Raw genomic sequence first — 17,987 nt, 5'->3', positions numbered from 1 at the left:
TGTTTTTGTTTTTTTCATTTTGAAATAAGGTTGTAACAAAATGTGGAGAAATTGAAGCGCTTTGAATACTTTTACGGACCGAGAGTTTGAGATCACTGAGTTGGTAGAAACGTACAATAAAATATGCTCCAGAAAAACAGTTTTTTTTAGGGAATGGGGAAGGCCCCAACTGCATTATGCTCACTTTGCTACAACTTGAAAATCCCTGTATACTTGGTGCAATACAGCCATCTTCCAGCAGATGACGACCACAACCAAATGCATGTATTTACTGCAAGGTCATTCAACCTTGGATTGTTTCTAGTGAAAAACATTGGAACTCCAGTAGAAATACGCCAAACCCAGTGGATGCATTATGTCCACGACTAAACCACTACCTTATACTCCAAACAAGAAAGTATTTATAAAAACATACCAGGAGTATGTTTACAGTTTGCTCTGGATTCATATGTGTGGTGGTTCTCAAACTTTTCACCAAGTACCACTCCAGAAAACAATTGGTTCTCCAAGTACCAGCCTAATGACCGATGTTAAAATAAAGTAGTCTAAGTATTTATTAAAAACAATGCCGAGGTTGTATTTAACAAATATACTACATATTTTAGCCACTAACACTCCACAGAAGTTTGAACAGAAACACTGTGTTTCAGTATAGGAAAATAAAACACTGTACTTTTAATCAAGTGATTATTTGGTGTACCACAAAGAATCACTGGATTAGTAATTAATACATGAGCTGCATGTTGTTTATGTGATCACTGTGACATTGTTGCACCAATTTCATAGACTGTAATACTGGTTTTGTTTATAGATGTGTATCTAAATGTGCCATCTGACTATGATCAAGCTTAAACCAACAAATCACTTAACAACAGATATAATGTGATATCCATTTCTTACATGTTTTATATTTTCTCAATTGGTGTCAGTCACTGTTTGGTATTCAAATGTGCAAACATTGTATTGGGTGAGCGACCTCTTGGACAATATTAGCAATTCATACAAAGTGCCTCCTGGAATATGGCTACCGGTAATTGCAATACTACAGTACAATTGGTTGTGCAGCTAATACAGTCAGATAAAAATAATACAGTACTTTCGGTATGCTTTCAAACGAGCTGCAGCGTAACAGTAGGAACATTCCAGTGTTTATGGCACATAGCATGCAATCACTTGCGCTATATATATATATATATATATATATATATATATATATATATATATATATATGCTTCATGTAGCAGCACCAGTGTCACATGTTTACTTCAGTGCAAACCAGCAGCACGCTTGGTTGTTGTTCCCGACTGCGCCATGTTAAGATGGGGCTGTTAGCGTATTATCTCCTGTTGTTTCCACTTCTTATCAAAACTGGAGTAATTGCAGGTACAGTAGTTGTCTGAAAACACACAGGAAGTGCTACATCAGCGAGAGATAAACACTGTACTGTATTATATAACTCAAAGGCCTGAGCATATGTGGGCTTTGTGCTTTTTCTCTCAACTCTAACATTATGTACACTGTGAAAAAAAAATCTATAAAAAAACGGTCATCTACTGGCAGCAACGGCTGCCAAACGAAAACCATAAAATTAAAGTAAAACATTGTAAACCAAATAATGATCAAAAACATATGTACAGAAATTTTCATGAAACGTTTTGCGGAAAAATATCGTAATTTTACAGATTTTTACTAAATTATTAAGATCAACCACCTTTAATAAAGTGACGATGCAAACAGTTCTGCAGAAAAATACCTTTATTCTACAGAGTTTTTCCAAATTATTACAATCAAACACTTTTAATGAAGTGACAATGCTGGCAGTTCCAGAGAAAAATACCATTATTTTACAGATTTTTTTCTGAATTGTTGAGCTCAACCACCTTTAATAAAGTGACTGCAGAAAAATACCTTTATTCTACAGCATGGGTGTCAAACTCTGGCCGCGGGCCAAATTTGGCCCTTGAGGCGATATCAAATTAACACTAAAGCTGGCTCGCCGATTATATATTGCAGCGGTGCCGCGGTAACACCGCATTCACCACTGATTCTAATACTTGCCAAACCTCTTCCAGACTTCAGCGCCCCTACCGTAAATCGTCATGTCTGCTTTTCAGCCAGTCCGACAAGTGCTGGCCCAGTCACATAACATGTGCGGCTACTGCTCGCACACACAATTGAATGCAACGCATACTTCATCAACACCTATACAGGTTACACTGAGGGTAGCCAAATAAAAAACTTTAACACTGTTAGAAATATACGCCACACTGTGAATCCACACCAAACAAGAATGACATACACATTTCGGGAGAACATCCGCACCGTAACACAACATAAACACAACAACAACAAATACCCAGAACCCTTTGCATCACTAACTCTTCCGGGACGCTACAAGCTGTGTGTGTGTGTGGGGGGGGGGTTTGGTGGTAGCGGGGGTGTATTTTGTAGCGTCCCGGAAGAGTTAGTGCTGCAAAGGGTTCGGTGTATTTGTTCTGTTGTGTTTATGTTGTGTTACGGTGCGGATGTTCTCCCGAAATGTGTTTGTCATTCTTGTTTGGTGTGGATTCACAGTGTGGCGTATATTTCTAACAGAGTTAAAGTTGTTTATACGGGCACCCTCAGTATAACCTGTATCGCTGTTGATCAAGTATGCGTTGCATTCACTCGTGTGTGCGTACAGAAGCCGCACATATCTAGTGACTGGGTCTGAATGATGTTAGAATGGATGAAAAGCGGACGTGACGACAGCTCGTAGAGGAAGTTAAAGGCAGTGCATTTAAGATACGCCCCCAAGACTGTGGTCCGGGTGGACGAGATATAATGACTGATGAACACCCATCCATCCATCCATCTTCTTCCGCTTATCCGAGGCCTGGTCACGGGGGTAGCAGCCTAAGCAGGGAAGCCCAGACTTCCCTCTCTCCAGCCACCTCGTCTAGCTCCTCCCGGGGGATCCCGAGGCGTTTCCAGGCCAGCCGGGAGAGATAGTCTTCCCAACATGTCCTGGGTCTTCCCCGTGGCCTCCTACCGGTCGGACGTGCCCTAAACACCTCCCTAGGGAGGCATTCGGGTGGCATCCTGACCAGATGCCCGAACCACCTCATCTGGCTCCTCTTGATGTGGAGGAGCAGCGGTTTTACTTTGAGCTCCCCCCGGATGACAGAGCTTCTCACCCTATCTCTAAGGGAAAGCCCCGCCACCCGGCGGAGGAAACTCATTTCGGCCGCTTGTACCCGTGATCTTGTCCTTTCGGTCATGACCCAAAGCTCATGACCATAGGTGAGGATGGGAACGTAGATCGACCGGTAAATCGAGAGCTTTGCCTTCTGGCTCAGCTCCTTCTTCACCACAACGGATCGATACAGCGTCTGCATTACTGAAGACGTCGCATCGATCCGCCTGACGATCTCACGATCCACTCTTCCCCCACTCGTGAACAAGACTCCGAGGTACTTGAACTCCTCCACTTGGGGTAAGGTCTCCTCCCCAACCCGGAGATGGCACTCCACCCTTTTCCAGGCGAGAACCATGGACTCGGACTTGGAGGTGCTGATTCCCATCCCAGTCGCTTCACACTCGGCTGCGAACCGATCCAGTGAGAGCTGCAGATCTTGGCCAGATGAAGCCACCAGGACCACATCATCTGCAAATAGCAGAGACCTAATCCTGCAGCCACCAAACCAGATAACCTCAACGCCCTGACTGCGCCTAGAAATTCTGTCCATAAACGTTATGAACAGAATCGGTGACAAAGGGCAGCCTTGGCGGAGTCCAACCCTCATTGGAAACGGATCCGACTTACTGCCGGCAATGCGGACCAAGCTCTGACACTGATTATACAGGGAGCGGACCGCCACAATAAGACAGTCCGTTACCCCATACTCTCTGAGCACTCCCCACAGGACTTCCCGGGGTACACGGTCGAATGCCTTCTCCGAGTCCACAAAGCACATGTAGACTGGTTGGGCAAACTCCCATGCCAAGGACCCTGCCGAGAGTATAGAGCTGGTCCACAGTTCCACGACCAGGGCGAAAACCACACTGTTCCTCCTGAATCCGAGGTTCGACTATCCGGCGTAACCTTCTCTCCAGTACACCTGAATAGACCTTACCGGGAAGGCTGAGGAGTGTGATCCCACGATAGTTGGAACACACCCGCCGGTTCCCCTTCTTAAAGAGAGGAACCACCACCTTTGTTGGATAATGAAGGTTGCCTCAGCTCAAAGCCTGAGCCCCGACATTAATGAACTAGCATCCAAGAAAAGATGCCAGGTATCTGGCTTGGGCACATCAGATTAGATCAGTGTGTTGCAAACTGAGCAGTTTAAAGTCCTGAATGGTTGTTTTATTAATTATTTTATTTTCAAATTTATTAGCCTGTGGTAAAAGTTAATGTTGATATTTACCTCAGAAGGCTGCAAATAGAAAAGAGGCATTCAATTTTTATTTAAATTGTATTTGATATGCCATTGATATTTTTAAATTATTATTATTATTATTATTATTATTTGAAACTTGATTTTGCATGTCACTATAAAGTTGTTCAATATTCAATGCAAAACTTGTTTGGGTCCCTATTAAAAGATTAATTTGTTCAACCTTGGCCCGTGGCTTTGTTCAGTTTTAAAATTTTGGCCCACTCTGTCTTTGAGTTTGACACCCCTGTTATAGATAAACGAAATAAACATTCCAAAAAATAATGTGTCTTCGCTCTAATTTCGCAACATTTTCACAGAATTGACCTTTTGCGTTTGTTATTGCACCATTTGTCTGCATTAACAACAAAAGCAAAAGCTCCCAGCAGTCCAAAAGACACAGCGCACCGAGCACGTGCACCTACGTCATAGACAACACCCTCGTCCGGCTCACTGACGTCATCGTGGGGTCACGCCTCCTCGGCAGCTCAGCCTTCATCCTTGGTGACAGCTCCGCCCAAACCGGCTCAAAGGGCAGCCAGGAGACATAAGAAGTACTACACTTCGGAAAGCCATGTCGCTGTAGATTCCGTTAGTTTAACAACACATATCAAGTTAATATGGTCGCCGCTTGAAGAAAAAAAAAAGAGGGAGAGAGAAGGATTAGGAAGATGGCACAGAAAGACACGCTGCTGCATCTCTTTGCTGGGGGGTAAGTCATCGCTCCTGGCAACGCCGCCTGCGAGTGGAACATGTCCAAACCATATTTAATAATGGCGTCAGAACTGAACATTCAAGTTCCCGGGCCGCTAGCCTGCATGCTAACCGCGCCGGTCTCGAGCGTCACATACAGCTAGCTAGCTAGCTAGCTAGCAAGCTGGTGTTAGCATTTCATCTTTATTGCTGTGTAACATTCTGACATGTCTCGTCATTCTCGTTTTATCTCATAAATACTGCCAACGTGTTTTTTTATTACTCTTTTATTACATAAAGAAACTGGAAATGGTCCCGTACCGTCAATTCACCCGGCAACATATCGTATTACAAGGTGATAATAACCCACGTTACATCCCCGGAATGTCTGCCTGATGTTAGCCGGCTAAGGTAGCACAATGCCCGGGCCGCCAGTCAACTGTAATGTGACGAAGATATTAATATGCACATATACATGTACTTTTGCCTCAACTAACGCTACAAACTGATTTAAAACGCCACGTTTAAAGGAACAGTTCTGCTAGTCACGTGCTAGTAATGTACGTCTCGCGGTGTTATTATGTAATGTGTGCTTTGTGTGTTAGCTTCATGCTACTCAAGCCTTGGACAATCTTTCATTCAATCTGATTTGTAGAGCCTTAATAAGGCATTTTCGGTGTTCTGGCGAAGTGACAAACGACACCCTGATGTTAAGGTCACCCTTTAACAACAGATGCTTAGTTAAAATGACGCCATTTTACCCTTGAACAGTCATCAGGTCCCCTTTTGGCAGTGCCTTAAATTCAGGAGGATCCTACTGTACACGTATATTAAATAAATGTAATCATACTGTAAGATGTACATACATTAGGTCTAAAAAAAAAACCCAACATAACATGGGAATGGAAATGCTTTCATCCTTTTAACCCAACCTCTTTTGAATAGAATGGCCAAACTTTCTTACTTTGTCACAATAGCTTCTACAAGTTTACTGTAAATATACAAGATGGACGCTTGAGGTCATGCTAAGACATTAATAAGTAAATATTGAAGACACTTTAGAATAGAATAGAAAGTACTTTATTGATCCCTGGGGGAAATTCAGCGCCACAGTTCGCTCACAATAGACAATAAACACTTAGGTATTTTTTACATGTGAATAACATAAATACAGTCTATTATACAGCATTATTCACATGTGAATAATATAAATACAGTCCATTATACAGCATTATTCACATGTGAATAACATAAATACAGTCTAGTATACAGCATTATTCACATGTGAATAACATAAATACAGTCTATTATACAGCATTATTCACATGTGAATAATATAAATACAGTCTATTATACATCACTATTCACATGTGAATAACATAAATACAGTCTATTATACAGCATTATTCACATGTGAATTATATAAATACAGTCTATTATACAGCATTATTCACATGTGAATAACATAAATACAGTCCATTATACAGCATTATTCACATGTAAATAACAAATACAGTCTATTATACATCACTATTCACATGTGAATAACATAAATACAGTCTATTATACAGCATTATTCACATGTGAATTATATAAATACAGTCTATTATACAGCATTATTCAAATGTGAATAACATAAATACAGTCCATTATACAGCATTATTCACATGTGAATAACATAAATACAGTCCATTATACATCATTATTCACATGTAAATAACATAAATACAGTCTATTATACAGCATTATTCACATGTGAATAATATAAATAAAGTCCATTATACGGCATTATTCACATGTGAATAATATAAATACGGTCTATTATACAGCATTATTCACATGTGAATAACATAAATACAGTCTATTATACAGCATTATTCACAAGTGAATAATATAAATACAGTCCATTATACAGCATTATTCACATGTGAATAATATAAATAAAGTCTATTATACAGCATTATTCACATGTGAATAACATAAATACAGTCTATTATACAGCATTATTCACATGTGAATAATATAAATAAAGTCCATTATACAGAATTTTTCACATGTGAATAATATAAATACAGTCTATTATACAGCATTATTCACATGTGAATAACATAAATACAGTCTATTATACAGCATTATTCACATGTAAATAACATAAATACAGTCTATTTTACAGCATTATTCACATGTGAATAACATAAATACAGTTCATTATACAGCATTATTCACATGTAATTAACAAATAGTCAATTATACAGCATTATTCACATGTGAATAACATAAATACAGTCTATTATACAGCATTATTCACATGTAAATAACATAAATACAGTCTATTTTACAGCATTATTCACATGTGAATAACATAAATACAGTCTATTATACAGCATTATTCACTTGTGAATAATATAAATACATTTAGTTGTGTGTAAAAATGGTTCAGTAGCCACTAAATTGTTGTTGTGGGGAAGTAACAACATAATCGGGGGTTATAACTGATTATTGACAGTGAACAACTAAGTCACACACAATTATAGTAACACTGGAAGTAATAGAAATAATTTGTTTTGGGATCAAACGCTTTACAGACATTTGAAGTAACTGTTTTTTAATAATTTTTATCATTCTTGGTAAGTTAACTGCTTTTCAAAAATAGATCATAACACTACTTTAATAATAGACAGAGACTTCTTTTTATTGTCATTCAAATTTGAACTTTGCAGTACGGATAAGAACGGAATTTTGTTGTATTAGCTCATGGTAGTGCAGGATAAAAGAGCAATAAGGTGCAGAGACATGCAAACATTGTTGCACACATTTCACATTTTAGTATTTGTGTAAGTGTAAAAAGGAAGTGACCTACTATAATACAATAAAAAAAAAAAACTTTTATGTATAAAACGTAAAAAAACACCATAATGATGTACGACAAAGGTGTAATGCAAAAAAGTTTGCTGTGTTGCAACCATCCCACTTTTTAGACACTCTTTCTGTCACACAAGTGTAAAAAGAAGTTGACAACCATGAATGATACACAATCAAAAATAGTTGTCCGTACACAACTTTTTCACTTCCGATACAATACCGATATCTGAGCTTTGAGAATTGGCCGATACTTATATTAATCTGCATACATTATAGTTCAAAGTTTTATTATTTTGTATTGTGGAATGTTACAAAAAGCTTGATCAAGTAAAATTACTTGATTTGATGTTTGATGAATTATTTAAAGTGTTCACTGAGCTGGGGTCTCACTCAAAATGCTGATGTCTCACATGAAGACGGATCAAACTTTTGGCGGGATGTAAAACGTGGGGTTGTATATCGAATTGTACAGGTGTGGCCTAATAAATAGAATATTATTTACAAGTTGATTGATTTGATGAGTTCGGACTAAGAGACCAATTAAAGGCTCAGGAAGTGTTAGAATTTTGCTGATTAGCGTGAACAATAATTTACGATTTTGGACTTTTTTTTTTTTTAATATTGGAGATGTTAAAATTTGGGTGTTTTAATTATCTGTAAGCTATAATCATGACAATTATCAGGAAATGAAGAACTACATTCCAGAAATATTTTAGTTTATAGGGAATTCATACAGTTGAATGTAAAGAGTTTCACTTTTTGAACTACTAAAATAGAATAACTTGCATCTCTGTCGTCAAGGTGGTTGTTTATCTTCAAGGTTCCACAGTCTGCTGAATAAATCGCTTTTCATTATTGCAGATGCAGCGGTACAGTGGGCGCCATCGTGACCTGCCCCCTAGAGGTGCTAAAGACACGCCTGCAGTCGTCTGGTCTCACCCTGCGGCCCATTTTCCAAGTCCAGCTCGGCACCCTCAGCGGAACCGGCGTTATTCGACCAGGGACTGTTACGCCCGGGCTTGTGCAAGTCTTACGGTATGTACCCATGTCAACTCATGCTCCATATGTCATGCCTGAAGGCATGTGCCGTTCGTAAGATGGGAACACAGTGTTATCCACAGCTGGTGTGACTGACTGCCTTGCTTGGCTTTGTAATTGTTAGCTGCACACCTTTGGAAATATATGGTGGGCATCCAAGGATATAGAGTTAAAGTATGGCTCCCAGTATTAAAATGTATGTAGAGTACTGTATTAAAGCATGGCTCCCAGTATTAAAATGTATGTAGAGTCCTGTATTAGACTAGTTATGTAATGCCTTCCATGCTGTTTTATGTGTTTCTCTCTAGGATAAATAAATACCGCTGTCCCACATAAAGCAGGATTAAAGTAGGCTGTCCTGAACAGCTGCATGCTGTGACACAACCTAGGATTTTCCACCAGACATCACTTCCGGTGTCAATGAGTGGTTTTCTTATTAGGTGTTCAGGAACACAAGCCTTTTTATGAGGTTGGAAAGAGTAGAAACACCCAAGGAGGACGCAAGGGAAAAGTTTAGGTTGGTGCTGCCGCAGAGTGTAAAATTACACCCAGATGATTTGGGCTGGAAAGCTAACCCGTCTGGAATGCTCTAAACTATGACTGCAAATGCTAGACCAGTTATTCTCAAACTGTGGTAAGTGTACCACTAGAAAGAATCACCGATTTAAGTGCAGTGTTTTATTTTCCTATATTTAAATACAGTGTTACTGTTCAAACTGTGTCAAGTTACAGTGGGCAAAAATATTAAATATACTTGTTTAATAAAACCTCTGCCTTGTTTTTAATGAATATTTAAGCCTACTATGCTCCTGTGTTTTAATGTTGGTCATTATGGTGGCACTTGGAGGGCCAAGTTTTTTCTGAAGTGGTACTTGGTGAAAATCTTTTAGAACCACTGTGCTAGACACTTATTGTTCTCAGTGGTACACATTGTGTTACCTTTTCAGGAGTTACCACGGTTGTTTGTGTCCTCTTTCCATTGACCGACTTTGTGTTTTTACGGTAGACCAAAAAAAGCATACAGTCGTATCACTTGTCAGCCATGTTTATTAGGGGTTTCACCTTGCAGTTGTTCAAGAAACAGGTGTAACCGTGAGAGATTGAATGGGTTGGCTGTGCACACGTCACAGAAACCTACACTGACTGCGTTACTTGTGACTTCACTAAACTCCAAGTCATCTGCAAAACGAAGGTCACAAGCTCACAAAGAGTTAAATATTTAGTGGGGGGCTGGTGGCTGACAAGCCAATTGCTTGCACGGGGCAGAGGGTCTGTCTCAAGTGACCACATCTCACATAACACTTGGCATCTTTTCAGGAATGTGTTTTAATATCCATTCAATGAAGAGATCAGGGTCCCATTACATTAAATGAATGTCTGTGTATATCAACATGTACTGTACACTTATCAGTGAGTACACTCATAAACACTCACACTTGGCAGTATGTGCTGTACTTGAGCAATACACTAGTGAGTAGACGAGTGTGTGTATCATAGATATGTCATATAATTGAGTGCTATTCTTGCTAGTTATTAAATATAACAACCACTTTGCACAAGACAAATACAGTGGTAGCTCAGTTTTGATTAATAATCCGTTCCAAAAGGTCAGCCGGAGACTCAATCGTACAAAAAAACTACTCAATCGTACAAAAAAACTAAGACATTTGTTCCAGACAAATATGAACCCAAAACACCAATTATAGTTTTACATGCAGAAAAATATGTACAAGACATAGGCTATAAATGGTGGATGTAATGGATAAATGAACATTTAACCTCACTTGTACTTTTTATTAAAGACCGTAGCTGGTGATTTCAGCGATGAGTAGAGATAATTTATTGAATTCAATAGTGTTTCTCACTTCATCAAAGTGCTGGCAGTTCTAACTTTCTTTGGCCTCGTCGTGGGTTATTTTGTAGCTGTACTCAATACAAACAAAAGCACAGAGACTCGTGGTGTAACTATTGGTTAGTAGGTTTGGGCAACATAGACAATATACAATATCAATTATATTAATTTGGCCGACATTGGAGTCTTTAATACTATCATCATATCATGATAATGCATGTTTACGACAGATTCTAGCTGTGTCTCGCAAATTTAAACGCGACAAGCGAACGACCGTGTCCACTACGCAATATAGCGTCCTCGCTAGTGGCTAACTTCCCTCCACAGTGCAAAGCTGCTTCCAAGTCACTAATCCTCACCTCAATGCCATCAAATAAACTGTTTTTTATAAGTACCAATATCACTGGGGGCCTAAAGAACAAGGAATAGCTAAATATGCTACACTACATATTTTAGTCTTTACTGGAGTCCTCACAAAATATTGCAAAAAACATTAACCCCTAGATAGAAACATGTTACAACAGAAAGTAAGCAGCTATTAACAGTAAATTATCAAGTAGATTAATAATAGTTTTGAGAGGAAAATACAACCGGAAATTATGCAATTTGTTACCGCATATGTGAGCAGCCAAATTAGGAGCCTTTGTAACCCATTTTGAAATGGTTGTATCATTTTATACCAAATAATACATTGCGATATATATCGTCATGGCAATATAGATTTTAGGCTATATCGCCCATTCCTATTAGTGACAACTACATAGTCAACCAGGGATAACGTCATTTAGGGGTGATAGAAGCTGGGGGAGGATGACTTCCGGTTGAGGAGCTGACAGCACGTTTATTTTTGTAATAAAGATATGTTAGGAACCCAATTAGACTCACACAGTGTATTAATTACACAACAAGACTGTGTGGGATGCTTTGTTTGGGCACTCAAATGGACTTTTTAGTTGTGTGTCTGTGCTGAAACGGGATAAAAAACTGACAAACTTTTGTGTAAAGTTTTCATCAAATCCTATGAAAGGTGTGGAATACATAAAGTTAAGTTAAAGTTAAAGTACCAATGATTGTCACACACACACTAGGTGTGGCGAAATTATTCTCTGCATTTGACCCATCACCCTTGATCACCCCCTGGGAGGTGAGGGGAGCAGTGGGCAGCAGCGGTGGCCGCGCCCGGGAATCATTTTTGGTGATTTAACCCCCAATTCCAACCCTTGATACTGAGTGCCAAGCAGGGAGGTAATGGGTCCCATTTTTATAGTCTTTGGTATGACTCGGCCGGGGTTTGAACCCACAACCTACCGATCTCAGGGCGGACACTCTAACCACTAGGCCACCGGGGTACCACTGTAAATATAAAAACAATAAATTATGCATTAAGTCAGAGCTGTTAGCTCAAATACAGGCACACCTCATGGTTGAAATAGCCCAATGTGAGTGCACTCATAAGTGTTAATTAAGGATACAGATTGAAAATGAAAGAATTCATTGTCTTGTTTTTTTATTTCAGATCAATTCTAGAAAAGGAAGGACCAAGATCCCTTTTCCGTGGTCTGGGGCCAAATCTAGTAGGCGTGGCTCCCTCAAGGTAAAGAAAAGTCCAAGTTGACACGCCAAATCGTTCCACCGTGTGTACATATCGTGTTTTTTGTCACACAAAGTTGATCTATTGGGCAATGTCATAACTCCTGCCAGTTGGTGCACAAGTCAGCGATTACGCACAAGGAGATGTCCTTGTGCTGGGAAACAAAAGTTGTTTGCACCCCCTTTGTACAAAGAATACTGAACACTAACCTATTCCAAGTATACATTACACTCTTTAATGGTTATGTTTTCTGAGCAGCTGTTTAATTCATAAGATGCAGGAGATAAGGCTGGATGTCTCGATTAATCAATACATTATTGATCTCCGTTAAGCTTAACTGAGCTGAACTTGATTTTTTACCCCAAACTAGATCATTTGTAATTATATTTGTCTTATAAGTGCCTTTATTTAGCTTGTGTAAGCGCAACAATCCACCATAGTAGTAAAACCATAAGAGTCTTTTAGAGTCCATTTTAAAATTATCTTACTCGTTTTTAAATCCTTACGTGGTCTTGCCCCACCGTACCTCTCTGAGCTGCTCCACCTCTATGCCCCCACCCGGTCCCTCAGGTCAGCTGATCAGCTGATCCTGGAGGTACCCAAAACAAAGCGCAAGCTCAGAGGGGACAGAGCTTTCTCTGTTGCGGGTCCCAAACTCTTGTTGGTATGGTATGGTATGGTATAAGCGCCTCGATACACTTGCAACAAAACGTTGATTGGACTTTGACACTGTTAGCAGAAGACACTCATGGGGTTATTTTCCCCTCCTGGGTTAATGAATAGCCGCGTTGTGATCCTTTGCCCACTCAGTCAAGCTACCACCCCCCTGGTCCACTAGCCAACTTGGACATGGTCCTGATCCTGTCCAGACCGGATTTTTTGGCCGCTGTGGTTCCCAGTGCTGATTCAGCCCATTCTGGTGTGGTGACAGTGTGTTCCAGAAGCGAGGTGCAGGGAAACCAATCTCTGGAACCACGCTCTGGACAATCAACTAACATAATGAACGGCACATAAGCTAAAAAATACATTCTCCCATTCCTGGATAGAAAATCTGCTCACCAGCACCAATCCTTCCGGTAACACCTGTTGCAGGGGTTCTCACCAGTTTGTTCTCTTGTGTTTCAGAGCTATTTACTTTGCTGCATATTCCAAATCCAAAGAGCTCTTCAATGCGGTGTTGGTTCCCAACAGCGGTCCTGTGCATATGTCCTCAGCAGGTGTTGCAGGTGAGCACCCAGCATATGTAAACACACACACACACACACAGCACAATAGAAATGGGGATCCATTATGCATTGTCAAATAAACCTTTATCTGTGCCCCAGCTTTTGTGACAAACTCTCTGATGAACCCTGTCTGGATGGTAAAAACCAGGATGCAGCTTGAGAGAAAGTGAGTATTTTCCCCGGAAGTACACTTGCTCTGTTTGTGCACTTGCCTCCGACAATCATTCCAGCTTTTTATGATCAGGAAGTCAGAGCCTAGAATGTTGTATGCAACAAAACCCCTACCAGTCTGCCAGTACAGCCGCCTGCCTGTCCCTGGGCCAGGTACTACGTGACACTGAGCTTGTGATCTGTGTCCATAAATACACAACACTGACGCATTGGCCTGTGTGCAGAAGAAGAGCCTATATTTACACACGTACCCGGCAGGGTGGCCAAGTATGTAAGCGTTTTTTTTTTTCAACATGAAAAGCAAAAGTCTTGAGTAATTCCAAGCAAACCACTCACTGTGCCTTTTATTCTTGTTATTCATTATCTCTTAGGGAATTGTTTTACCAGATTACAGATTGACAGATATTTTCAAGTCCAAACAAAAGCGTGTTGTGAAGTAAAGGTTTACTGTTCAAAATGTTATACTCTGATAATTCAATGTTTTGTATTTCAGCACTGAAATGTATACTTAAGCAAACATCTTTACACACCCCAACTAAGTCCTAAAATGTCAATTCATGAAGCTACTCAAAATGTAAAATTATGTGAATATGAATAAATCATGAATTACTAGTAAATGTGTAACAGTACCGTATTTTTCAGATTATTAACACATTACCGTAAAATATCAAATAATATTATTTAGCTCATTCACGTAAGAGACTAGACGTATAAGATTTCATCGGATTTAGCGATTAGGAGTGACAGATTGTTTGGCAAACATATAGCATGTTCTATATGTTATGGTTATTTGAATGACTCTTACCATAATATGTTATGTTAACATACCAGGCACGTTCTCAGTTGGTACACTTATTCAGCCTGTTGTTCACTATTCTTTATTTATTTTAAATTGCCTTTCAAATGTCTATTCTTAGTGTTGGGTTTTATCAAATAAATTTCCCCAAAAAATGCGACTTATACTCCAGTGCGACTTATGTTTTTTCCTTCTTTATTATGCATTTTCGGCCGGTGCGACTTATACTCCGGAGCGACTTATACTCCGAAAAATGCGGTACTCTTTAAAAGTGCAGGATTAGTAGAATAAAACTGCTTTTGTCTTATCCATGTGTCTATTCATTTACATAGTTCTCCGACTTTTAACCACAACACAAGGGTTTTCAACTTCTGCCTTTTCCTTGGCACTTTCTCTAGTCAAACACACTAGGGCTTCAGCTATCGATTATTTTAGTAATTGAGAAATTATTTAGTTTGTTCGATTGCTTGCTGGCTCCTCTTCTGTTAGAAGATAGGGGTCCATCGTCCCTAAATGAGATGAGGTGATGGACGCCTGCGCGTGATTTTTTTTTTTTTAATGTGTCTGAAGTTGCGCTTCGTCAAACACACAGCACTTGGGCAGATTAAGAAGTGGACTCCGTGGCATGGAGAACCAAGACAAACAGCACTTCTATAGTCTGTTGCAGCCTTCATTCGCCCTCACAATTGCCTGTTCAGCCGTTGAGGTCTTGTTTTCTGTTAGGGTTGTCTCCCTTGTGTAGCTCCTTCTCCCAAACTTTTCATCATGACTAGTTTACTCCTGGTAGGTGGGTTTCTTGGGTTCTGGGGGTAGTCATGCTTAAAGTTTGGTGTACTGGAACTTGCTAGATGGCCGTTGGCACTCTTGTGCTCATCCGCCCTTTGTCAGATATTGTTTTTGTTCTACTGGGTGTCTAGTCACCCTCCCCATCAAGTACACTTGATGGATGAGCCAGTTTAGTCGCCGACGACTCGACCATGGAACAGGTAGTACCAGTTTACATGTTACCAGTAGCACTCTCTTGAGCGACGTGACATAGGTTTGATTAATTGAGTAATCGAATACCACACACTTTATAGCATCAGTGCGTATTTTAGGGAAACTAGTTGAATGTGAGTGTGAATGTTGTGTGTCTATCTGTGTTGGCCCTGTGATGAGGTGGCGACTTGTCCAGGGTGTACCCCGCCTTCCGCCCGATTGTAGCTGAGATAGGCTCCAGCGCCCCCCGCGACCCCAAAGGGAATAAGCGGTAGAAAATGGATGGATGGATGGATAGTTGAAATAAACAAAAAATGTATGCTTGCCATAACCGTCATTCTTTTTTTTCCTAATAATTACACATCAACGTTGAAATTGCACTTTTAACATTAAAAAAATAAAATTAAATGTTTTTTAACCGCTTTTATGTGCACTCTTATTACAGTGGCTATGCAGAAACTATGTCTGCATATTTAAAGTTTTGGGCACTCCATGTGGTCCCGATTTTATACATTTTTATTAGTGAAACTCATCAAATGATCAAACAAAGCCACGGAATATCAATCAAAATAATTGAGTGAATCAAATAATCATTGCAGCTTTAAAAGGCAGTAGACATGGGACTGTGTGCAGTTATACTTCCTGTCCCTCACTTGCCTCTGCACCCTACCATACCAAAAAAAGATGACAAAAACATGAAGCTTTACTCTCTCGCTGGTGATTTTGTCATTGACTAAAGCTCACTTGTTACCTTTTCAGAGCCAGAGGAGAAAAGAAGATGAATGCCTTGCAGTGCGCCCGCCATGTTTACAGAACAGAGGGTGTCCGGGGTTTCTACCGCGGTCTCACTGCGTCTTACGCCGGCATCTCCGAGACCATGATCTGCTTCCTCATCTATGAGTCTATCAAGAAACACCTGGCTGAGAACCAGCTAGCCTCCCCAAATAGGGATAAGGAGAAAGGAGCGTCCGACTTTCTAAGCTTAATGGTAGCCGCTGCGTTCTCAAAGGGCTGTGCGTCCTGCATAGCGTACCCACATGGTAAAACGCACAAACCGGTCAAGTCTTCTGCCACACGGTGATTAGCAAAAGACTAATAAAAAACATATGTTTTGTTTCCACAGAGGTCATTCGGACAAGACTGCGTGAGGAAGGCAGCAAGTACAAGCATTTCTTTCAGACCGGGAGGTTAATAGCTTTGGAGGAAGGCTATGCGGCTTTTTATAGAGGACTCATTCCACAGCTAATTAAACAAATCCCCAACACAGCCATCGTGCTTTCCACATATGAACTCATTGTGCATCTGCTGGGAGAGTCCAAGTAAAAGGGCTGTTTGTAACTTGGGGCTTTTCTTAGCGAGCTCGGAACACCACACCGCCGCTGGACTCATAGAGGGAAAAAAAAAACTTTTTGAAAATGCAGCACGTTTATTTTGTTTAGTGTGGTGCCACAGAGACTTCTATTTTGAAAGTGAAGGTATCGAAAGAGCTTCAAACACACTGTTTTACTGAATGTTTGTTGTTTTTAAGACTTTATCAAAGTAGAACAAGATTTTGTTAACCTGTGAAAAAATGGTCATCCTCTCAGAGGACATGTGTGTAAGTTGACTAAATTATTTTGTCTTTTGTTATTTAATGACATTTCTTTTTTTTTTTATTACCAGTGCTAACCGTACCAGATTACATGAGAAAGGAGAGGTTGACTTGTGTAGTTATTCTTTATGAAGGGAATTGATCCAGTTAAAGTGCTATATTTCCAAATTTATTGAGCACACTTACTTTTATTGGGACATTTCTGTTCAATTTTCACAAATATATTATGCCTGTTTGGAGGGCAAAATAACAGCCTTGACATATTTTTCTTTCATCATGCTTACCTCGTTGGCATTTTTGTGTGAAAAACAATGGTCCTATTTTATTTTACAATGTGAGAAGTTTGATGCTTATTTGACCAGTGGATCAATAAAATGCATCAAGACATCTGGTGAGTCAATGACACCATTTCTTCGAACATAAGCCACCTTTCTACAAACCCCGTTTCGATATGAGTTGGGAAATTGTGTTAGATGTAAATATAAACGGAATACAATGATTTGCAAATCATTTTCAACCCATATTCAGTTGAATATGCTACAAAGACAACATATTTGATGTTCAAACTGATAAACATTTATTTTTTTGCAAATGATCATTAACTTTAGAATTTGATGCCAGCAACACGTGACAAAGAAGTTGGGAAAGGTGGCAATACATACTGATAAAGTTGAGGAATGCTCATCAAACACTTATTTGGAACATCCCACAGGTGAACAGGCAAATTGGGAACAGGTGGGTGCCATGATTGGGTATAAAAGTAGATTCCAT

At 39.8% G+C, this 17,987-nt stretch overlaps 1 protein-coding gene across 1 annotated transcript; it reads left to right on the top strand.

Moving 5' to 3' along the window:
• Positions 1-4,911: 4,911 nt before the first annotated feature.
• Positions 4,912-17,603, top strand: slc25a33 (solute carrier family 25 member 33). The gene is made up of 7 exons (XM_061987849.1): positions 4,912-5,130; positions 8,835-9,008; positions 12,380-12,457; positions 13,580-13,680; positions 13,780-13,846; positions 16,385-16,665; positions 16,749-17,603. The coding sequence occupies exons 1-7, from the start codon at positions 5,090-5,092 to the stop codon at positions 16,946-16,948; spliced, it is 942 nt and encodes a 313-aa protein (XP_061843833.1). The 5' UTR covers positions 4,912-5,089; the 3' UTR covers positions 16,949-17,603.
• The last annotated feature ends 384 nt before the right edge of the window (positions 17,604-17,987 follow it).

The sequence above is a fragment of the Nerophis lumbriciformis genome, linkage group LG01 (assembly GCF_033978685.3).
Source record: "Nerophis lumbriciformis linkage group LG01, RoL_Nlum_v2.1, whole genome shotgun sequence".
NCBI lineage: Eukaryota > Metazoa > Chordata > Actinopteri > Syngnathiformes > Syngnathidae > Nerophis > Nerophis lumbriciformis.
Note: the sequence above shows the minus strand (reverse complement) of the source record. Positions and strands in the feature narration are given on the sequence as shown.